This window comes from Corvus cornix, chromosome 12 (genome assembly GCF_000738735.6).
Source record: "Corvus cornix cornix isolate S_Up_H32 chromosome 12, ASM73873v5, whole genome shotgun sequence".
Lineage (NCBI taxonomy): Eukaryota > Metazoa > Chordata > Aves > Passeriformes > Corvidae > Corvus > Corvus cornix.
Genome location: NC_046342.1, coordinates 5,600,287 through 5,623,768, shown reverse-complemented (window position 1 = coordinate 5,623,768; position 23,482 = coordinate 5,600,287). Strand labels below are relative to the sequence as shown.

The following is a 23,482-nucleotide window of genomic DNA, read 5'->3' as shown; positions in this document are numbered from 1 at the left end:
TACTGGTTGACAAAATGTTGGCCAATGCATCCTCCCTCCAAGGGTGTGGGAGCCCATTGCTCGGTGTGTGGGGAGCACAGGAGTGTCCCTGCAGGAGGACTTGCAGTCTGGTGGAAGACACTCACTGTCTGGCTCAGTGCTCATCTAGGAGGTCATTCATTTCCTCGTCCTGTACTGCAAAGACAAGAGGAGGAAAGTTCCTTGGTCTGGGCAGGATTTCCCCTTAGGAACTGCCTCACCTGGCTGGTTGGAGAGGAGAAATAAAATGAAAATGCTTCTCTGAAGTCTGCAATCAAGACCCTGTCCTGATCTCTGTGGAGATCAGAGCCCCAGTGCTGTCATGCTGCCTCTTTGAACTGGGGGGAGTTTCACCCCAGGCAGGAACACCTGGATTCATGGCAGAGGGCTCAGCCTGCAGGTTGCAAAAGTACCTGGTTATTTTCATTCCTTTGATACTTGATCTGCTATCGAAACAACTTATTTCTTTCTCTTTTACTTCCTAGGAATCCCAGCAAACTTGCCACGGGCAAGAACATTCATTGGTGAGGCACTGCCAAACCCCCCGAGCTGTCCATACACAAAGGGGTCGGGTCATCCCTCGTGCAGCCCCCCAGCTGCAGCAGGGCTTGGCACAGGGTTTCTGCTGAAGATGTGAGGGTTTGGTCCTGCAGGAGCAGCTGCGTGGGTTTTGCAATGCAGATACTCAGGTTGGTAACAATGTGTTTATACATTCACTGTGCAATAAATAAACACAAAAGTGTGACACTTTTAAGCCCTTGCTAAGGCAGTGACAAACGTGTTTTTCCCACAGTTAGTAACCTGTGGATTAGGAAGCCATGGTTTTTATTTATTTTTAATAGCACACCATGAGGACAGATTAGCACAAAACTATAATGCCATCACATGGTCTCTAAATCCTCTGTGCCAAGACCCCATCCAGGTTCAGCACAAGCAGCACTGAGCTTTTCTAAGGAGGTTTGATGGTAAGAAGTGCTTTTCTTGCTGGCTTAGAAACACTAACGAGCAGGGTTGAATTTCTAGAGTTGTATGTGTGCAGAGAACATTTCAAAATGGCATTGTTCAGTTATTTACCCCACTTTTAAGCTTGGACTTCAGAAATCTCTTGGTGTCTGGACTATACTTGACACAGAGCAGTCCTGCTGGACCCTCTTACCAGAGCTCTCCAGAGCTTACCAGAGGGTTTGATGCTCAGCTCATACCCTGGGCCAGGCCAACATTTGCTCGTTTCCCAGTATTTTCTTGAGCAGAGCATGGCTTCACACTTGCTTTGCTATTCAATCCTGGCTCATCTGAATTCTCAGATATCCCTCCTGAAAGAAATTGATGGTTCAAACTGATCAGAATGGGCACAAAGATTTCACTCCTTTCCTACCACAGGCTGGACCTTAGGAAATGTCATTTGGGAGTCAGGACACAGTAGAAAGCCACCTCCCTGCTGTTCCTCTGCTCTGCCTCTGGCTCAGTAGAGTCTCTAAGGGTCTGAAAGTCTGTCCTGAAGTTTCAAAACAATCCTCCTTGTGTTCTCCCTTATCGGTCTGAGTTCCCAGAGCCACGGGACATGGTATGTGGCCCTCAGCATCTGGGGACCTGGAGGACAGCTCTGCCTTGCCTCATGAGGGGGCAGAGAGCAGGCAGGACTGAGGCTCTGCTGCTGTCCCTGCTGCCTCCTTTTCCCATCAGCCATGGGAGACAAGCTCCCCTTTTCTGCTTAAAAAATTGCCTGGATCAAGGTTTCACAGCTTCTCTGACCATTCCAGAGTGCACTAAGGTAGGACTGATTTTCTCCGTGGGTAATGTGGTGCCTCAGTGGATCATGAGATTCCAGGATGACTTGGGAGACACATGGAAGCCAACATCCACCTTCCAGCTGTGGCTGGGCTCCCTCTGTTTCCAGGTAGTTATGTCTCAGGTCCAGACAGGCACCCAGCAGTGGCATCTTGGCAGGGAACTTGAGATCTCCACCAGATGGAAGACAGTGGAGGTCTCCAGAGACTTTCCCTACATAAGGTTGTTGTCTTACATCTCTTTGCCCTCATATTTTTGGCTCCTGGCCTGCCCACTAAGCTTCTTTGCCTTGCCCCCAGCTGCTGAAGCAGCCCCAGGGCTGGGCACACTGCCTGCAGGTACCTCCTGAGTGCCCATCTGTATTCATGGAAATAATCCTATCAGGATCTGATGGCATTTGTAAATATTTGCATTTTGTGAGGAAATACCCTGTTTAAACATAGGTTGATATTAATTCCATCTTCTTCGAGTTCCCCCACATCCTTGAGCTCCGTTCACCAGCCCTGGCCCCTGAGACAGCTCTGCTGAAAGCAAATATGTCAGTCTGCACTGCACAGGGAATATTTTAAGGCTCTGAAAACAAAGTTTCTTATAGCAAAGCTGCCAAAAGTGTAACCACTGCCATACTAAAATATCCTCTGCCTCCTACATTTGTAACGTGGGAGTCTTTTATATCCTCTTTACTGTTGCTGAACCATACATTTGTATTGGCAGCAGATGTATATAGACTGGGACCTATTTCAGTGTCATGCAAAAGAGCTCTTAGGTTAAAAGATACATTACAACTTACTGGAAAGCTTGAAATTAACTGCGTGATGATGCCACACGAAGATAAGGAACCAGCAATTTTATTGAATTATGATTTTATCCATATGGGCTGAAGGTTTGAACTGTTGTTAACATCTCCAAAGGCCTCCATTTGCCAAATTAACTATTGATGTTTTGGGCAACTAGTTGGAGACAGGAAAAAAAAGACCTGATTTAACTGTTTTCAGACAGAAAAGCACTGCCCCCTTCTACACTGTACAGGAGTAACCCAAAAAGAAGGCAGCCAAACACAGCCCCTGCTCCAGCCCTGGCTGGGCAGTGTGAGGGATGCAGGGAGGGTACAAACTTCCTTGGTTCTCAGGCACAGTGGCAGGAAAGACTCAGTTGGTCCCTATGAAGCTCTGCTGTGGTTATTATTAATAGCAAACCCATAAATGTCAGTACTTCACTGGTCAAATTCCTCTGCAAGGCTAACAGACCTCTATAGATTTAAGCAGCAGAGCCAAAGGTGTACTCAGACAGACCAGGATTTCCTTGGGTATCTGGCAGTGGCAGGCAAAGGGTTAATGATGGGAAAACACACACACAGGTTATGGGGAAGGATAAAGGACTTTTTTCTTAATATATGTTATTTGCTTCACATCTTAGTTCTTGGCACAGCGTCCCCCGCCTCTAATCACACCCTATAACTGCAGTTTAAATCAAAACCCACAAGGCTGGACCAGTTGGATCCAGTTTCTATTAAGCCATTTGAGCTGTGACTGAGCAGACTTGCTGTCACCAAGCCAGTCCCCTGCCTGTGCCTCCACATAATGAGGCTCCCGTGGCAGCCGCTGCTCCCCGCTCAGTGCAGGGGAATCCAGGAAATCCCGGATCGGGATACATCCCCCGGCACCGGCCCTCTCCTCCCCACGTAGCCAGGTGGTGAAGGATGGCCCAGCACAGGAAGAGGCTCTTGCCAGGCTGTGGAGCACACCTGAAAAACTTAGGCCATTTCATAGGTCCACAAGAAAAAAAAAAAGAAAAAACCATAAAGTTCCCAAGTTAAAGTGAAATCCCGTTTTTGTCCTTCCCTGTAATTTGTTGGATCATTGACCCTCTGAAGACCCTGGGTGGTGGTTTTGCTGGGAAGGGCACTGCCCAGCCACAAGCGGGTGTGCAGCTGCAAAGGATGAGATCCCACCTTCTCCATGGGGCATCCCTCCTCCAACAGGCTATGGGTTGGAGCCACAGCTGATAAAATTGCCTGGGAGCCCTTTTGCTCTCTGCTGGTGTCAGTGAGGGAGCTGGTCTCCTGATTTTACAGGTCTACAAAAACACCATTTGCTCCCTAACCTGGCACACCCACTGATGCACATGAGGATATGCAGGAAACAGTCCCAGATACAATTCCATCCACCTCTGCCCTGTCCATGGCTGCTCCCGGGACGCCTGGAACACAGGGCAGAAGGATGGAGGGAAACAATGCCTTGGCATCACTGGGCTCTGGTTTAACTCCTTTTTTGCAGCCATTTTGAATGCTGAATGAAGGAGGAAAAATAGCACGAGCCATAAAAATCCAAGCCAGTCTCTGATGTCAGATGTGTTTGAAAGTGGAATTGCTTCTGTGACAGGGAAGGAGTGTATTTACTAGCACTTCCTGCTTTCTAAACCAGTCTTTTAAAAAGCACTGGTTTGGGTGGGAAGTTTGTTTGGATTGTTTGGAAATTATTGAGGAGGGAATTGAAATTATTAATGGGATTTTTTTTTCTTTCCCTTCATATGTCACTGAACTGCACAAGAGAGCCGCAGACTCCAAACTGTGAATGCCTGTTCCTGGACTCTGAGCTCCTGAGGTTGATTTTACCACTTCAATAATAAGGGGAAATTATGTGGATTGGTGGCAGAAGCAAGTTATATGGTGAGTGGAGAGGAACACATCTTCAGAGCCACGTTACTGCCTCAGACAAGGCTGCAGCAGGCGACGGCGCCCGGCTCTCCCGGCACAGACGACTACAATGAATGACCCAAGAGGCCCTGGTAAAAATTAATTGAGTTAATTAATTGAGCATCTGTGGCATGGCTATTTCTCTGCATGCCCTGGCTCTTAGTCCTCATTTCTGAGGGGAGAAAGTGTCATTGAACCAATTTATTGGCAGTGCTGGTTCTCTGAGGCAGAGGTTGTCACCCTCGGTGTCCCGTTGGCTCTGAGATACTCATTGCAGGTGCCTGAGCCTCTGCTGGGACTGGGCACTGTTTGAGCTTGTGGCAAGGTTTTCTATCTGCAGAGAACAGGGAGAAGGAAATATTTTGGGGAGTTTCTATGCTAGTGTTCACAGAGGAATGGCATTGCATTCCCTCCAACTGCTGCAAGCCCAGGATGGGACATGGTGCTGAGGGCACCTGCGTGGGGGAGGGCAGGCTGGGTGCACAGCATGCCTCAAGATTCCTCAAAAGTGATGTAAACCTAGTCCTTCCATTTCCTTTTGTTATGTGCAGCAGGTCAGGTCCTGCTCTGGAAGTCACTGAGTTGTGGATCAGCCACGTAGCTGATGGAAACGCTGCTGCTGGCCCGTGGAAGGGTTTTATTTTTCAGCCAACACATACAGGAAAGAATAAAGTTTTATTTTCTTAGCTATCACTTTTTGCAGCCCGTGTCAAGCTAACAATGGCTGGGTATTCCTCTGAGGTTGTAAAATAAGCTCATTCATGCTTTCCTTTCTCTCTATTTGCTGTAAGAAAAATCTGCTGAGCTTCTGTTTGCTTTTGAGGTGGAGCCCGTGGTATGGCACCAGCAGCCAAGCACTGCTCTGCTCAAACATGAGGGCAATGCCATTTGTGTTCCCTCAGCCACACAGGTACAGAGATAGGGAAATGTCAGTGGGAGCCTCTTGTTGGCTCCTTCTCACCAAGGGGAGCCTCCCTCCCTCCCTGCTGCCTTTGCTGGAGCTCTGTCATTTCCACTATGGACCGTGCAGGGAGCAGTGGCCACTTCCCACTGAGTCAGAGCTGAATCACCGCCCCACACTGAGTACGAGGGGCCCCAGGGCTGCTGGAGATGCTGCTTTGGTGGTGGTGGAAGCCGAGTCTGTATCAATGTGGGGATGGATGGGCGATGTTGTCCTTTGGCACATAATGGTGGCCTGTTGATATGTGGCATTGAGGTGCAGCAGAGGCCAGGGGAGGAGATGATAAAGTGACATGTGTGTCTTTGGAAAGAGAGGCAGCCAAAGATTCACCTGACTCCCTGAGAAGGGGCATGGTGGAGGAGTTTGGATGCTATCCCAAAACCTCCTGCCGGTGACAGGAGACTAGCGATGGCAATATTGCCAGCATGGCTGTGGGACAAGGACAGCAGCACTTCAAACAGCTTTACCTGCCAGGAGCAAAATGCTTTAGGAAGTATAGCTAGGCATTTGGCAAACCTTGCAGGATTTTCAGGGAAAAGTGTGGTTGAGTATGTGGCCATCCTGGAGAGCCCCGGGGACAGCAGTTGTGTATCTACAGCTGCAGGAAGAGGTGGGCACACACTGACACGAGACCAGGTCCAGTTACAGTCCAAATGTCAGAGCTCACTAGCCACCACTGAAATCCTGGTGGCCAGACATAGCTGAAAAGCAGATCTCACCAAAAATTAGGTGAACTCACAGGCAGTTGGACTTTCCAGGTTTGAGGATATGCTTTATCTTGACTCATCCAGGCTTAAGCCATGGGCACATCCCAGTCACTTTGCTGACAGGCAGGTCCGGTTTGGCCTGGAGGGGCAGTCCAGAAGCAGGAATCACACCTGGGGAAGCGGAAGACACATGGGAGTGGTTGAGGAAGGAACGAGACATCCCTCCTGTCCTTTCAACAGGTTTGGGGCCTATTCTTTGGTGTGTTTTACTGGTCGAAAAGCAGAGCAGCCTCCTGTCCTGAATTCCTCCCCAGTTCTCCCATCACAGCATGACCAGTATGAATGCTGGCAGCTGGAAGACTGGAATAGCAGCTACCATTGCGTAGGCCCCACTGATTTGTCCTGTGGTTTTTCCATGTCCTTTAATCTCCAGTAAATAATCCCTCACTTCCTTGTGGTCTTTCTAATTCCATGCTCCGTGCTGGTGCTTCCTGTAAACAGCGGAGCTGGTGGCCCGTGTGTGGCCACCGCCGTGTAATTGAGGCTCTCCCCTGCTGTGCAAAGGGCATGTGACAGGGCTGTTTGTCAGGCTGGATGGGGCTGTGGCCACGGGCTAAATAATGGAAATACCAGATTCTCCCCTCCATCGAGCCAGAAGAAGTCAGGGCTGGCTCTGATGAGGCCATTGGATCATACTGGTGTAAAACCAGCACGTGTGAGAGCATCAGGTCCAGACACCAATGAATTGCACCATCTGGCCTCCAGAAATCATGATTAGGCCAGTGCTTGAAAGCAAAACTGGGCTAAATTACAGGCAATGAAGTCCCTCCAGCACATGTTTGCACTGGTGCTTGGTCTTTGATGGAGGAGCCATGTCCCATGCAGAAGCTGTGACCAGACCTTGCTCAGCCCTAAATTGCCACATCTATGGTCTAAAATTTTGAGCAGAGTACTAAAATAAAAGAAAAAGATTAAGGGTCTATGCTGAATGAAGCCTCTTCCTGATGCTGGCTGCCCCAGAGGCTGGATCCTTTGCCACCAGAGGTAAGGCAAGAGGCCACCAGATCCTCCTTGGACAGCAAGGGAGGTTGAGAAGGCATTTTTCTGATCAAAATATCTTCAGCTGCTCTATGAGGGCAGGAGCTGTGACATTTGTGTATCAGATACCCATCCTCAAGCCTAAAAGCATTTATTTTCCCCAGTGAATTTGTGTCAAACTAACGGTGGATTACAGAGGGCTGTGACAGTGGGCTGCACTTTTTGGGTGGCACAGCTTTTCCTCCTGTATGAAATCTCCCCTCTCTGGGTTTCTGCTGACCAGTAGATCCCTCCACAGATACCTGAGCATCCAACAAACTATTTCTGCAGGGACTTCTCTGCTCCCAACAGATCTTGGGCTCTCACCTGTGCTTGTCCTGGCCATCCTTCTGCAGGGGCATCTGCACATACCTGGCTGGAAGATGTGTGTGAGTGTGTTTCTGGAGGTCTTGGTGCAGTCAGATGGGTGCAATTCTGCCAGCCCTGCCAACATTTGCAACTTGCAACATCAGTGCTGAGCTTTACACATCCATAGGAGGGATCCTCCCTTTACACATGCTCCTTTCCAGCACAGCTGCTTCCAGAAATCTCCAGGTTTCAATCCATTGGCTATTTCAACTTAGTCCCAATTTATTTCTTTTATTTACATAAGCTCCCAGCAGCCAAGCCGTGTCAGCCAAGGGAATCCTGCTCAGTCTTTCAGCATTAACATCTCAATTATCAGAGCAATGCCTTCCTCCACAAGAGGATTGAACATGTGTGTTGGAACTCCTTGAAGTATTTTCAGAGCTGAAGCATAAGCAGGGATTCGTTTTGGAGTGGCATTGGAGGTGCTCAAAAAAGTGCTGTGAGGTAAAGGCCAGCCTCAATTCATGTCATTTGATGTCACTTAATGTCTGCCACCTTGTTTAGAATGGGACAGTCAACAGGAAATATGTAGCAGAGCTGAGATTTTCCTTTCCTTTAATGCTAATGACCCAGCTGTATCTCACCACAGTGCTTGTATCCCAGGGAACTGCATGGATCCTGCTGCTGGCTTGTGTGCCGAGTGCCCATCCTGGTCCTCAGACGCTGGTGTTGGCTCAGGAAGTTAGGAGGGCTGATGAGAGGCAGCAGGTGGTGAAGTTTGAGTTTCTGGCTGCTCACCCAGCTCCAGAATGACTGAATGTTGTCAGGAGCAATCCCAGAGCATCCCATGGAGATCAGATGGGGAATATCTTTTCCTTGCCCCTTGGAGGACTGGGAATTGGTGGCTTTTTTCATTACCCCCTTTCCCTTGTGAGGAAGATGCCACATTGCCACCAGACTGGGCTCTTTTGGCTGGAACAGCCTTATGCAAAACTAGACTAAAGCAAAACCCCTACGAGCTGTTTGATGGCTCACTGAGCCCTCCCAGAAGTGTCACAGGTGGGGATGAAATTCCCCCATTCTGTCTGCATTTCTGCCTGTGCTCCTGGATCTCCCTGGCCTCAGGCTGACCATGAGCCTCCCCCACTCCATTTGTTCTGACAATGGGGATGTGAGAAGCCTCGAGAGGAACAGAAAGGCTTTGCCCAGGCAGCAGTAGAAGCCCTTCAAACCTGCAGCCAATAATCGTTGCCTGGAGCTGGTCCCTTTGGCTCCAGGCACTGCTGAATTTGCTGGTGGAGAAAACCACTGCTTTGGATCAAAGCACTGTTAAAGGAGACTTCACAAAAGTGAATAGCTCGTGGTCAAGAAGAGCTGCCAGACTCCTGCTTTCTCAGTAACTAATAAAAGTGCTTTTTAACACAATTAATGTGATGTCTTGCTAAAGACCGAGGGAAATTGGAATTGAGACATTTGTATTTTGACAGACCTTGTGGAAAACTTCTGTTCAGACTGGTAGGAATGAAACCAATAAATTTCTGAAGAAACTTTCTGAATTCAGCCTTCAAGATAATAGATAGGCTGTTCTGACTGTGGATAAATAAACTCTGTTTTTATAAGCGCCTAAAGACCTTCGGGATGACGAAGTGGAACATACTTCAAGTCTCCAAAGATGGGAAGTGGCTTCTGAGTCAAATGCCCTCCTGTGCCAGGGCTCGTATTTTAGACTGAGATCACTCTTTTGTGACTTGTTGACAGGTTTTTTGTTGTACTTTGCAAAAAAAAAAGGAAAACGTCCCAGGCTGGAAATAGCAGTGAAACATTCCCCAACTGGCCAACCTGTTCTTCAAGAAAACTTCCCAGGGAACATAAAGCTCCAGCTGCAGCCCCAAAAACACTGACTAAGAAATGGCCCCTTAAGTAATGAGTACAGTGAAAAAAATCTATTCTGGGTTACCACAGCCCCTGCCTGAGCATTGCTCATCTCTTATCTTGTGGTGCAGGTGATCACCTGCAGAAAGAAGATTTGGTTCCCACCAGGAAATGCTTAGAGGGTGGACTCTGAACGTGGGAAACTTAACTCACTCCCTTTTTCCTTCCCCCTCCCATGAAGAACAGCCCTCCTTGCAATTCCTGCCCTCCCTGGCAGCCATCCCAAAGACAGGTGGTGAAAAGGCTGGGTCAGAGCTCATGACATTCTGGAAAATCAGGACAGGTCTCTGCATTTGTGCAAGACCAGGGCTTAACTCTGCAAGTGAAACCAAGAGAGATGCAAGAGAGGGCCATGGGTGATGAGCAACGCTGGAGCCTTGGCACTAAGCTTTGTTTGCTTTGTCCTCCTGTGTATCCACCTGCTGATGGGGGCTGTTGGATGTGCTGGCCAGCAGGATATGCTTTATTTGAACCAAACACTAAGTCAGTGGTGGAGGAAAAAAGAGATGTCACATATACAGGGTGGAGCCCAAGCCAGGCTGATGGGCTCCAAATGGATTCCTGCAGTGGCAGGAGGCTGAAGGATGGTCCTGACACAAGGGTGGGACACGGGGTCTCAGGATCAAACACCAGTGCAATGGCCAAGGGGCTGAGGCTCAGAGGAGAGGCACCAGCACATTCCAAGAGCTGGCTCAAGGAACTCTGTTTCTTCGGTTTCTCAGAGAGAAAATGAAGGGAGAGCAGGTCAGGGCTTGTGATCTACAAAGGTGATGGAAATAGGGGAGTAACGGGATTTAGGAGGCAAAGTCTTATCAGGTGGCAGGAAATGGGTACCAAATGAATCCAGCCTGTGATAAAGGCTCTTTTATTTAAAAATCATTGCCCAGGGAAGTAACATAGCAAAGCTTATGCTGATTCTCTTCTGAGAATGTTTTGATCATGACTGGTCCCTCCCCACCAAAGCAGATGCCCTGTTTCATGTGGAAATGAATTCAGGTCTGAGTTGCCCCAGGGATGAGCAGCAACCCACCCTGCCTTGGGGCCTGGATTAGGGAAAGGCAGGTTGTCCTTGCCAAGGAGCCGAGCGGGATCAGCGAAGGGTTTCAAGAAGATGCTGAGGCTTTGACTCATGTGCAGAAGAGTTCCCGGGAGCAGCCAGACGCGGCAGCATCCCTGCGGGTCGGCACTGGGCCGGTGCCCAGGTGCCCTTTAGCCCCCTTGGGCTCTGGCTGCTGGGGGCGGGGAGGACAGAGGAGGGGCCTTTTCTCTAGCAGGGGAAAAATCAATCTGCTTTCAGTTCAGCAGCTCACACTCGGGCTGGCTGCAAGAAACGTGTGCTCTGCCGCCAGAGACACCGCAGTTGCTACAGCAACTGCAGAGGACGGAGACACCCTCCCTCTGCCACCCTCCACTCCCCCAAAATAAGGCAGAGCAGGGAAAGTGGTGGTGGGGAGGCAAAGGAACTGGTAGGGACGACCCTCGGCAGCCACGGCTGCTCCGCGCTCTGCTCCCACCCACGAGCGGTGCTCGGACACCGCTCTGTTCCCATCAGCGCTCACAAGCGCTTCGTTTCCAGGTCATCAAGATTCCATTCAGCAGATCTGCAACCCGGGACGGCCTGGCAGAGCACGAACCCAGCCCAGCCAGCCCAGCCCACGCACCCGCATGCGGCGGGACGGGGATGCGATGCCGGGGATGCGATGCTGGGCATGCTGCGGGGAGCGCCTCAGCGAAGGGGGGGCAACGGGAGGATAAAACCGAGCGGCGCTGCCATCTCATTACTATTTAAATCGGGCTCCGCGTGGTTCCCAGCACTGTGCCATCCTGCCTCCATAAAAGCTCATGGTTTCCCCTGGTGCTGCTCTCTTAAATATTTAATGACAGGAGGAAGAGCTGCTTTAAGAAACACTTCCGTGCTTCCATCCGAACAGAAGGTTATTTCAGGTGGCCAGAGCAGGCAAGAAAAACCTTTAGCTGTTAATTTTTCAGGATTCTGCAGCTATTGAAGGGGTGGCAGCACGATGACGCAGACTAGGGGGAAAAAGAGAGATCTTCTACGTGTCTGGAGAGAGTAAGGACTCCTGAGGTCTGTCCTGCATCCTCTTCCTGACTACATGTCAGTGTGGCTTGATGTCTTATACTGAAACACTTGAATGAGGCTACAGCTTTGGAGCTTTAGTGGAAAATGCTTGAAGTTCACCTGCCTCCAGATCTTGGCCGTGCACTCTGCCCTCCCCATCCCCTCTGGATGTATCAGGTTTGCTGAGTGCCAAGGATATTTGAAGGCGTCCACCTGCCAGAGACTTCCTAAGGATTTATTTGGGTTCATGAAATGTTTGAAAAGTCTGGGTAAAATTACTGTGGAAGGAAATGTGTTTTAATGCGAGCCAAATCATAACTCAGGCCATTCTGATATGAGAGAGGAGGGCTGTGCTCCTGCTTCCCTGACAGTCCTGTGTCCCAATGCATCACTCCTGCGTGGACCAGCTCAGTTATTTTGGTACTCGGCTGTCAGGGGGTGGGATGGCAGCAGGGCTAATGGAAGTGTTGCCACAGCCCATATTATTTTCCTAATAAAGCCGATTTTGTCATAGGGAAGCAGCTGGTGTCAGGCTGAAATCGGTGCCCCTGAGCACCATTTCCAGAACAAGTTGGGCACAAGCACTATTTAAAGCAGACAGACGTGCCAGGCACAGCCCCTGTGGTGGCCTGCACCGCACTGCTCCTTGGTGGGAACTGTGAACTCTGCACCAAACCTCTTTGTTAATGCCTGTCCCTTCCCCTGCAGCCGTGCTGCAATCAGGTTTTCATTTGAATTATGCAAAAAGGACGGTGTCAGTGATTTCTCAGCACTGATTTTGTGGAAGGGCAGCTCAGTAATTTATGTCTTCAATATCCAAGGACAGCATTTGTGGAACCTTCTGTTGCTGCTACCCAGGATAAGAAACAGCCTCCCAAGAGAGACAGGGTGGCTGCAGTGGGCCCCAAAAAGGTGCAGGGAGCATATCAACAGGTGTTTGCATTAGTGGTTTTGATGGGACAGGATTTCTTAATTAGCAAGACCTTCTGAAAAATCAATCAGCAGACGCAGCCAAGTGGATTTCTGCACATCTAAAGGCAGGAAAAGAAATAGCACAAGATCTGCTCGGTGCTGCAGAGGGGAGGATTTCAATGCTGCTGAGCAAAGCGTGTGTGCCGCATCTCTGCATCCCGGGAAAGGTGGGATAACCCAGTGGCTGGAGCAGGTAATGCATCCAAAAGAAAGCGGGGAGGGGGGGGAAAGGGCAGCCCGAGTTTTGTGGAGGGTCATGAATTCTCTCCCAGCGAAGCACTTTGAAGGTGAGATGTGCTACAAGAGTGCTGAGGATTACGGGTTTGTGTCTTGCCTCCAGGTCCCTGGGCTAGAGGGGGGGGAGCTGAAGGCAGGGCTGGGAGCCCCATGCTCTGCCTCCTGCCCTGCCTCTGCAGCACGGGAAGCCATTTCCTAAAGGTTTGGAAAGAGATTTTGTGCAAGTTCTTTCCAAAACCCCCAAATCAGGCTTCCAGCCAGGGTTTTAACCCTGCTCAGAGGGCAGAACACACAGAACCTGGCAGGATCAGGCCCTGCTTGTCTCTTTATCCCTCCCCGGCTCTGCTTGAGCAATAACCTACTTTTTTTTTGCTTTGCAGAAAGAACATCTTGGATTATGTTGCTGAAAATGAGAGGTTTCAGTCATGGTATCAGATGAGCTGCAGGTAAGCAGCGGGTTTAATGTCAGCTTTTTTGGAGCTTCTTTATTCTCTCCCCTCTTTGTACAAACAAACCGTCTTTGTGAGGAAGTTCATTTTCCTTTTTAGCCACAGCATTTGTCAACATGGCTTCCCAATAATCCTCTCTGTGCAGATAAAGGCGAGCTGGCAGCCACACCGCAGCCCTCACCTCCAGCCTGCTGCCTACTCTGGCTCATTAAGGGACTTTCCCCTCTCTTGCAGGGCAGAAGCTGTGCCCACATGAAGGATCCTAACTCCCAGGGTGACACTCAGTTACCCTTAACTCCATCCTAATCAGCCCTGTCCAATTAAGGTGCAAGGGAACAAAATCCCAGGCCCCAGAGCATGTGGGATGTAGGGCCTTTCTCCCCTCATTAGGCAATCTGGGGCATCATCCACCAGAATCTAGTCCAGGGTATAGGAAGGCAAAGAGAAACTTCACTTGGACTGCCTCTGTCCTTTCCATGTTCATTCTTTTTGACCTCGCAAGGCTCTCAGACCACTTTACATTAAAAACCACCACAAAGCCCTTCAGATCAAAGCCCTGACACAGGCCAGGCTGCACACCCTGCGGGTTGCCAGCACAGGATCCTGCCCAGGATTCACACTGCCCCAGCTTAACCAGTGAAGGCAGGAGAAGGAGCTGACTGTGCCAGGGAAGCAGCACCTACTTTCACAGCCCCACGCCCGACTGTTTCCCTTCGGTGCCGGCTGGTTTGGAAGATTTTAACTTGCAGCCTCCTTAACTGCTTCATTTCTGCTAATTTGCACTATCCCACTCCCAGCAACATCACCAAACTCTCCAGCAGTGTGAAGGTGGGTGAGCTGAGATGCCCTTGCTGCCGAGCTAAACAGCATTGGGGCTCGTTTTACTGCTTAGAAATCTGTAAGGCATCAAGCAGGTCGATGAATAATCCAGTTTAAAAATCATAACAGAGGGGCTGGGTAACTTTATACAACACTGGCCTAAATTCATACATCAAATGACAAACTGTAATGAAAAATTAAAGGGCCCTGCTTGGCACAAGTTGGGTGCTGCATGATTTGAATCCCGGGAAGCAGTCACCTCACGTGGAGCAGCTCTGCCCGTGTCCCTCGTGCCTGCGCAGAAATGGTGCAGGGGTTCAGACAACCTGCACAGGCATCAATTTTTTTTCCCCCAGCTTGTGGCTTTTCAAGCTCAGCAGTGCTAAAACGTGACGTGGGCTCACAAAGGACACGTGCAGCCCGTGGGGTGAACCGCAGCCTGAACAGCTCCCCCAGCAGCTGTCCTTCTAGTAATACATTCCTCCTGGACAGTGTTTCAGGGGATTGCTAGGATTTGAGGAGAGAGGAGGCTGGCTGGAAGTGAGACAGGCTCCAGGTTTATCCTTGAAAGCCCCTGTGCTGCAGAGCCTGGGGCTGCCTTTGGCAGCCTGCCTGAAGGAAGATGTCGGTGGAGGCTGAAGGCTGCCTCGTGCTGTATGAACCCACCAATCCCCTTCTCAGCCAGCTAAGTTGGAGATAAATCTCCCTATTAGCAATGCATAAAGCAGGCCAAAATTCGAACAGCTTCTTAGGCAGGAGGTGAAGCAAAAGCTCAAAATAACTTGAAATAAGTCCTTTCTGTGCTCCGGGCTAGAAAGTGGTTGTTTTGGAGCTTTCCCACAGTGTGCCTGGCCTGCCTGCTGGGAGAGAGGGGTGCTGAGCAAGGCAGCAAAATCAGGTAAAAAATAACCCCATCCCAACGTCAGCAACAGAGCTGAGAGGAACCAGAAGTCCTGAGCTGTTTCGAAGTTGTGTTAAATAATAAAGCAGAGAAATGAATAAATTAGCTGAGCATCTATTTAGGTCAGCCCTCTCCGCTTCTCCCAGCCGCCTCCGTGTGCCTCCTCCCCGCAGCGATCAGCTGCTCGGTGCACGCTGTGCCTGCGGATCCGCTCCCTCCTTGGGAACAGCCGGGCTCTCGGGAAGTGCGGGTTGAGCAGGTGTCACGTCGCCTGCACACGTTCACCCCAGCCTTCGGAAGCGGCAGGCGAGCTTCCTTTTCCGTTACTGGGGCAAAAAGTGTTCTGGAAAATCCCATTAAAGCACTAAGCGTGGGCTGCGCACACATGGCTGCTCCCTTCCTGGCGCAGTCCCCCGCACGCAGCCCCGCACCGAGCTGCAGGGTCCTGCTCCACGGGATGCAGCTGCCCAGGAGCTGCGTCTCCCTGCTCTGCCTGCTCCGCTGCTGCCAGCCTGGTCATCCCCCAGCTCTTTCCCATTCCCAGCTTCCAGCCACGGCAGCATCTCCACCTTTGCAGACCATCATTCCCCACCCTGCAGGTGCCCCAGGCTCGGTTATGTGATTGCAGTTGTCATCTGTTGATTTGGGGACATCCAGCCAGATGGACCAGGCTGATTGACACAGATGGGGAATCAGCTTTTAAACCCCTAAGCTCCCCTCAAATCATTCAAACACTTCCAGAAAAATGGAACGACTGTGCAGTCCTATATATGTCTTTATTTACATGTTTCCCAAGCCTAAAAAGCCCTCTTTGATGTCCAGAACATCTCGTGGGTTTCAGCTATGAGCAAGCTGGATAAACACTGACCAAGATGGAATTTATCTGCATCAAGGGCTGCTCCATCTCAGCCCAACTCCTGCTGGTCCTCCCAAACTCCACAGGTAGCTGGAGGAGGTCTCCAGTGATGAACCCAGCCAGAAGCAGCATCCAGGGTGTAGGCAATGGAAAATGAGATGTTACTAAGTTTGGCCAGGCTTAGCTGGCTCCTTGCAGGTCCCAGCCTGTGAGTCACTGGTACGTGGGCCACCAGCACGGCCTCCCCTCTGGAGGAAGGAGTGGAGGTGGAAAAATAACAAGAGGAAACCAGTTGTTAGTAGTGCCAGCTCCAGGGAGAGTGGGAGGAGGTGGCAGTCCTGGAGAGAAAGGTCAGGGCTGCACTGCAGGCTGCTGCCTGATTTTTCCTCCTGCCGTCATGGTAGGAAGCTGCTTACAGGAACACATTCGTGCAATATGTATGGAGGGTCTGGGCTGATCTGAGGGGGGAATGAAAGCCTCCAACAGCAGCCAGAGGTGATGGAGGATTTGTTTCTGGTCCCTGCTCACTCATCTCCTCTGATTTCTACTAAGCTGAACTTGAGTACCCCTGTTAAAAGCAAATTTTGGCCCCTTGCAAACATTTTAAAAGAAGATGCTCTTTTCAGATGTACTGGGAACAAACACATCCATCTCCCCACTGTGGCTAAACACCAGTGCAGAGTGTTTGTTCCCCAGTCCCTGCCCCACCACGGCACTGGTGCCCACCTGCAGCTGAGCCAGAGACTCTCGCTCTTACTCTTTGTACTGGTCCTTGGTGACAGTGGCAGGGGGACATTCAGGCATAGCCCATGAGCCAGTGACCCCGTTCCTCATCCAAAGCCAGTGAAAATATTGATGGGAAAAATAAAAGATTGCACATCTCCAGCCTCTTCTGGTGCCTCAGCTCTCTTAACTGGTGCTAACTGGAGTGCATCAGTGGAGGACGCAAGCCTCAGCTACTGTTCCCATGTCCCTGCCATCAGTCCAGGAGCACTGTGCCATGACAGCTCCCCTTCCCACAGGGATATCTGCAGCTGTGGATCAGCACTTCTGCTCTCCTTTGCCTTGCAAGAATTCCTTTTCTCTTGAACCCTCTCATCTGACAATTGCCACCAGTTGCCAGTGGTTTTTCTCACCTCCTATCCCAAAAGCACAGAGCCAGCTGCCTCTCCACTGGCTGACTGGCATTTTCCATCAATGAAACGATTTCTTTATGCCTTCAAGGAAATTACAACAGCTTTCGGCGGGGGGGGGGGGGAAGGCACAGCCAGGTAGGATGCCAGGTCAAGGGGGAAACTGCTGTGTGAAACTTGCTGTTACTCCCTGGTGATACCCCCGCTCCCCGAGCGGGACTAATTCTCCCACTCTGAGCCAGAGCGGGATCTGTTATGCTCAGGCTCCCTCTAGTGCCTCCATGCCCCGTTGTTCTGGCTTCTCTGGAGGCGTATTGGCCATTTGTCCGCGGGGACTGTCCACCACCCTCACTCCCCTGCAGCGTCGCTCGGCTCTACAGCACAGCCAAGCCCTGTTTGCCCACAGGCTGGGAACAGCCCTAAAATCGCCCCAAAGCCACCGGCACCTGCCAGGGCAGCGACCTCTTGGGGACCTGCCAGACAGCCCAGTCCTGGCTGCGCTTGCTGGGGTGAAGGAGGGTGATGATGAAGGTGGCCATATCCCACAGAGTGCTCTCTCTGACAAGGCACAGCCCTGCACGCTGCAGCTGCACTTCGGTGGTGTCTGCAGGGCGAGGTGGGAATGGGTGGTGATGGGTGAAGTGCCTGAGCTGCCCTGGGAGCGGCCCAAGGTGGAAATTTTCCGTGTGAGCCAGCAGGGAGAGCCATAAGTATCACTGCACTCTCCCCACTGCTTGATACCTCCCCACGAGGGAGCAGTTTGTAGGGGTCCCCCACAGTCTGTGCCAGGCAAAGGCAGCTGGACTCCTAATCAACACCTGGAAGTGTTTATCACTGCTTTTGTGCTCAGGACACTGGGGAGCTGCGCTGTCACGCTGCGTCCAGCATCCTACACGAACATGGCCTTTCCTCGTCTTCCTGTGGAAATGGGTAGGAAATTTCCACATGTTTTGGGAAATGACTGGACCCAACCTCTGCTCAAGCCCTTGTAAAAACTCAGCCTGGCTCAGCTCTGGCACCAGCACCACGCTGGACAATGGACAGTCCCTGGCATTACTGAATGGGGGCAGCCACAGTAATTCTTTACTCCAAGTCAGAGTCTGCTCACAGGGAGGGAGGAGGCAAGGTAGGGGAGGCTGCTGAAATGTGGTGTCAGCATGAAAAGTGTGACAAACCTGACAGAGATCAGTCAGCATAAGTGTGTGAGATGCAAGGACAGCGACTGAGATACAGTTGTCAAAGGCACTGTGAGATTTTTATGTTATGATTTTTTTCATAATTGCTTTGCAGCTGGAGTAATTACCATCCTATTTAACAACAGCAGCTCCTTTAATAGAGGACACTTGGGCTAACATGCACTAATTAAGTCTGTAATCACTGGAAGTGTGACTAAAGGTTTTGAACTGGCCAATCATTCTCAGTAACACCATAATTAGAGGCAAAGCAGCTCATCAGGGCACGGAGAAATTCAAGGGGGCTTGATCCTGCCTTGGATCATCCTTTTTACCTGGTTCTCTGCATTGGTTTGTAGGGATTTATAAAGTACCCTGAACATGTTCCACTCAGCCCCATGAACTGAATGCTCTTCCACAGTTTCATTTTAATAATTTGGCGTATGGATCTTGTAATCACCTGGGCATTAAGCACAGCTTCTCTAAACCCCACCTGTCTGACTGCTCATCTGAGTGGCCCCAGCAGCAGCTGGGAAAAAGCAAATTATTGCTGTATTGAAATTATTGCTCCAACAGCAATAATTACAGCAAGAGCCTGAAAAAACTTGGAAAAGGTAGATAGAACCATAAAGTAAACCCTTCTGTTTCTTGCTATGGAGGAAGGCTCAGAAATTAGTTTAAAAAACCAAGAATTTTCATAATCTAAAGGCCAAGCTAAGGGGGCTTGGCAGCCTTTCTGCCTTTTGCAATGCAATGAAGGCAAACACACCTCTGGGATTCAGTTCTGTCTTCCACTGAGTGTGGCTCTTTGCATTATCAGGAAAGTCAGGATTTCTCTCTACTGTTGGCTGCAATTATCTGGCCACAGTGATGTACAAATATTTTAAAACTGCAGATCACTACAGTGGAAGGAATTTTTAAAACCCAGCAGTTTAAAAAGTCAGAGGTTTGCATATCAAGGAGGATTTTGAGCAGACCTTCACAGTCCAGCTGCAGTAAAAGAATATTGCTGGTTTTCATCTATTTTTACACTGTTAACAGCAGATGCCCAGAATGGGAGTGGGGGTGGGAAATTAGGCCAAATACACTTTGCATCTTAGGTCTTGCTCAAAATAAGAGAAATACTGACATTAAGTTGCATTAGCTTTCTTTTTCCTGCCTATTTTCCTTTCATCAGCATTGCCCAACTACCAAGGATAATAGATTTTTCCTAATTTTTGTGATAGGAAGAGCTTGTTTATAGGTATCTGAACTTGAGGCAGAGTAGCAATTGCTCTGCAAGCAGTCAGCCACTGGAAAAAATATGCAGTTCACTCTCTGAACTGGTCATGGGGCTTTTGGTCTCTGGGCTGGTTTTTTCAGTCCAGGTTACTTTAAGCAATTCACTTGTGCCTCTCATTGTAAAATAAAGGCAGTGCCATAAAAAGATGGCAGCGTGTTCCCACAATGCAAAAGAGCCTGGGCCTTTTCTGCTCATTTTTCAGAGGTTCCCATTTGAAATCACAGCAGCCTTGACCAGAAATGCCAATGTTGGTCAACAACCCAAGGGGCTTGGGCAAGCTTGGCCTTTGGTTCCCCTTACTCCTGTGACACTTCACCACGGGAGATGCTTCAATCCATGACCATAAATCCAGTCTTTCCTTGAACACCTCCAGGGACAGTGGCTCCACCACCTCGCTGGGCAGCCCATTGCAGTGTCTACCCTTTCCATGAGAAAATTTTCCATCATTTCAGTGTCTTTCACATTATAAAACACCGAAGTCTCGGTCTACATCTTTTGCAGGAGTGAGCCTTTAACCTCGCAGCCTGGCCAGCTGGGGTGGAGGAGGTCAGGCACAGCACAAAGCCCCGCACCGTGCCACGTCTTTGCTGGGCATGGGGGGGTTTCGGGGCTCACCGAGGTAGCACAGCCAAAGCTGCCAATTGTCTGAAAGTAAACAGAGCCGTTCGCGGCCTCTGGCGCTCCACACAAATAAAGATGAACGGCATTGAATGAACCCGCCGCGAGGAGCATTGCGTGTATTGCCCGAGCGTGGTGGAACGCGCAGATAAACTGTGCCCAGATGCCCACGGGGCCGGGGGCCTCAGGCTCCGGGCAGCGCCCCGCGCAGGGCGGCCTCGGCTCTCGGCTCCCCGGGCCGGCAGAGGCCATGGTCGGGGGGCATGTTAGTGGGGGGACCGTGTTGGTGGGAATCGTGTTGGTGGGGGAACCGCATCGCCGAGGGACCGGGGTCAGCCACGTCGCTGGGAGTTGCGGGTCCTGCCGCGGCGGGGCCCTCCCGGGGGGGAGCGGCGGCAGCCTCAGGTCCCTCCGGGGCGGGAGCGGCGGCCGCGGCAGCCGGGACGATGTAGGCAAAGAGCGGTGGTGCGGGAAAACTACGGGGAGGCTGCCGGGCGGAACTACAGGACTAGGGGTTCCGGCCGGGCCCGACCCCGATTCCCGGCAGCCCCCGCGCTGCTCCCTCTCTTCCGGTCCGGCGGCGGCGGCGAGCGCGGCTCCGGTGAGGGCGGCCCCGCATCCGGCACCATCCGAGTCCATCGGGGCCCATCCGCGGGCCGGGCCGGGCCGGGCGGAGGGGCCGGGCCGGGGCTGTCGGAGCGGGGCGGTAGTCGGGGCTCGGGGCCGGGCGGGCTCTGTGCGGGAGCCGGGCGCCCCTCGCCAGCCCGGCCCGGCTGAGCCGTGTGTGTTTCTCCCGCAGGTGCGACCATGGCCAAGTCCAAGAACCACACCACGCACAACCAGTGTGAGCGGGGCGGGGGCCGGCGGGGATCCAGGAGGGTTTAACCGGGCTGGGACCGGCGCGGTGATGGCAGCACGGTCTGCCCGCGGGTTTGCAGCGAGATAAGGTGGTGCTGCGCAGAGATCGAGTGGTGGGGTTTAAAGGAGTGTGACAAGAGTCGGGATTTGTTCGGGCTCAACATAGAATTAATATGCTGGCAGAAAAATAGAAAGTTTTACGTTAGAAAACTGGGGATCGGCCTCTTCTCCCATGTAACCAGCAGCCGGACGACAGGACACAGCCTCAAGCTGTGCCAGGAGAGTTTTAGGTTGGACATCAGGAAGAATTTCTTCACAAAAAGGGTGCTGGAATGGGCTGCTCAGGGAAGCGGTGGAGTCACTGTCCCTGGAGGTGTTTAAGGAAAGACTGGATGTGACACTTGGTGCCATGGTCTGGCTGACACTGGCGTTGGGTCATAGGTTGGACTTGATGATCTCGGAGGCCTTTTCCAGTTTGATTGATTCCATGATGATCATCACCGACTGAGCAGGCCGAGGGATGTTCTGCAAGAGCAGGTAGTGACAGGACACAGGGGAATGGTTTTACACTGACAGAGAGTAGGCTTAGGTTGGATATTAGGAAGAAATGCTTTCCTGTGAGGGTGGTGAGGCCCTGGCACAGGGTGCCCAGAGAAGCTGTGGCTGCCCCATCCCTGGAGGTGTCCAAGGCCAAGTTGGACAGGTCTTGAAGCAACCTGGTCTGGTGAGAAATGTCCCTGCCCTTGGCAGGGGGGTGGAACAGGGTGGTCTGTAAGGTTATGTCCAACCTAAACCATCCTGTCATTCTGTGATGTTACTGAAAGGCTTCATCCCTGGGATCCTGTGCAATCCAGAGATGGCCACAGTGATTAAATAGTTCATGTTTGGGGTCTTCTCACCTGTGCTGTGAATTAGCAGAGGTCACGAGTAGGTTCTGCTTGGTCCTGCAGAGTGGTGGTGCCCTCTGACACTGACCACAAGTGCTTGAATTTATTCATGACAGGCCTTGCATGGTCCTGGTGGTGTTGTCAGTGTGTCATTAGTTAATGAGCTGCCTGAAATCTTCGGGTTGGAAGCTTGTGCAGTGGCGAGAGCACAGCATGCAGAGGGATGAGCATAGAGGTGTGTTTTTAATTCAAATGTAGTTTGGATAGGAAGGGTCCGAAAATTGTCTATTCCACATCATTTTGATAGTCAAGTACACTTAAAAAGAAATGAATGCAGCTGCTTAATAGTTACAGAAACTGTAATTTAATTAATTGTCTCGTTTTCCACATAGCCCGTAAGTGGCACAGAAATGGCATCAAGAAGCCCAAAACCCATAGATACGAATCTCTCAAAGGGGTGAGTATTTCTATTTGCTATTCCCAGGCTGTTGAGTTGCTGAGACTTAACCATGAAAAAAATATCCAGAATTTGTATTATTTTGACTGACACATTTTTTGCAGACAGAGCTCTGTTCCAGGTGGTCAGAACCATTGTGGGGTTCAGTTGTTTTACTTACCTGACACACAGCTGGGACCTTTCTAACCCACATGAAATCTGCCCTTGTATGTCTGTAAAACTGCATTTTAGTTAGTGGCCAGTTTTGTCCCTGTCCTGCTCTGGTGGCTGTCACTGGGTGCTGTTTCCAGTAAAACAAACACTTGCCAGTGAATCCTTCCCTTCCCCCTCCTTCAATATTTACTGTCTGTACTAATCCAGATAATTTCACTTAAAAAATAAGAGGAATTGGCATTTCTGGGCAAAACACATGAAAGTGAGAGTATATTGCTTTTTCTGAGGTTGTCCAAATGATATAACAGGATCTTTTCCCCCACTTGAAGTGAAAACAGGACATTTTGTGTTTGGGGAGGGAGGTTGTGATTTTATTTGCTTTGTAGATGTCACGATCTACAGAGCTTTTTGGAAGTGATGTAAAAATTTGTCTTCTGCAAAGCTCAGTGAGGGTTCCTCCTGCAGCTTTGCTCATCCTGTTCTTTCTGCATGTTTAGTGCTGGGGTTTGGGATTTCTTGTTTTATGGCAGTTAAGGAAAATAGCTATTAAAGCCTGGTTGCAGGTGCCTAAAATAATTTTGTTGAAAAATCAGAAAAAAAAGTCTGAACTAGTCACAGCCAGCATTTGGGAATAATTGGAACAATATGGAGCTATAAATGTTTTTATCTACGTCTCTTCTGCAACGTGGCTTGTTTTTCCCTTGTTTTTATAGGTTGATCCCAAGTTTTTGAGGAACATGAGATTTGCAAAGAAACACAACAAAAAGGGGCTGAAGAAGATGCAGGCTAACAATGCCAGGCAGGCAGCTCAGCAGGCTGCTCAGCAGGCTGCTCAGCCGAAAAAGGGCTGATGTGATTTAATAAGAAGAACCAGTTTTCTTACTGGCATGTGTGTTACAGCATTTTTTTAAAATAAAATTGTATGTAACAAAGTCTTCACCTCCTGAATTTGAGGAGAGCCCTCCAGAAGCCTGGTTTGAGTTGTATTTTATCCTCCAGCGGTGCATCAAGCCTGTGAGTAGTGATGCAGGGGAGCCTGACTGGCTGGTAGTTCCCTGGATCCTCCTTGTGCTTTTGAAAACTGGGCTTACATTTTCTTTCTTACATACCGTGACTTCAGT

The 23,482-nt window shown here is 50.4% G+C and overlaps 1 protein-coding gene and 1 long non-coding RNA gene across 2 annotated transcripts in view; both read left to right on the top strand.

Annotated features, from left to right (window-relative positions):
* Nucleotides 1-20,241, top strand: part of LOC120410659 — a 52,708-nt gene extending 32,467 nt beyond the window's left edge. The window contains exons 5-9 of the long non-coding RNA XR_005602964.1: nt 504-707; nt 4,356-4,593; nt 5,053-12,732; nt 13,157-13,222; nt 19,890-20,241. This is a non-coding gene — a long non-coding RNA (uncharacterized LOC120410659). The remainder of the gene's footprint in view (nt 1-503; nt 708-4,355; nt 4,594-5,052; nt 12,733-13,156; nt 13,223-19,889) is intronic.
* A 302-nt stretch (nt 20,242-20,543) lies between these two features.
* On the top strand, nt 20,544-23,330 carry RPL29 (ribosomal protein L29). The gene is made up of 4 exons (XM_039558994.1): nt 20,544-20,607; nt 20,806-20,850; nt 22,144-22,208; nt 23,075-23,330. Exons 2-4 carry the CDS (start codon nt 20,814-20,816, stop codon nt 23,210-23,212), a joined length of 240 nt encoding a protein of 79 aa, XP_039414928.1. The 5' UTR covers nt 20,544-20,607; nt 20,806-20,813; the 3' UTR covers nt 23,213-23,330.
* The last annotated feature ends 152 nt before the right edge of the window (nt 23,331-23,482 follow it).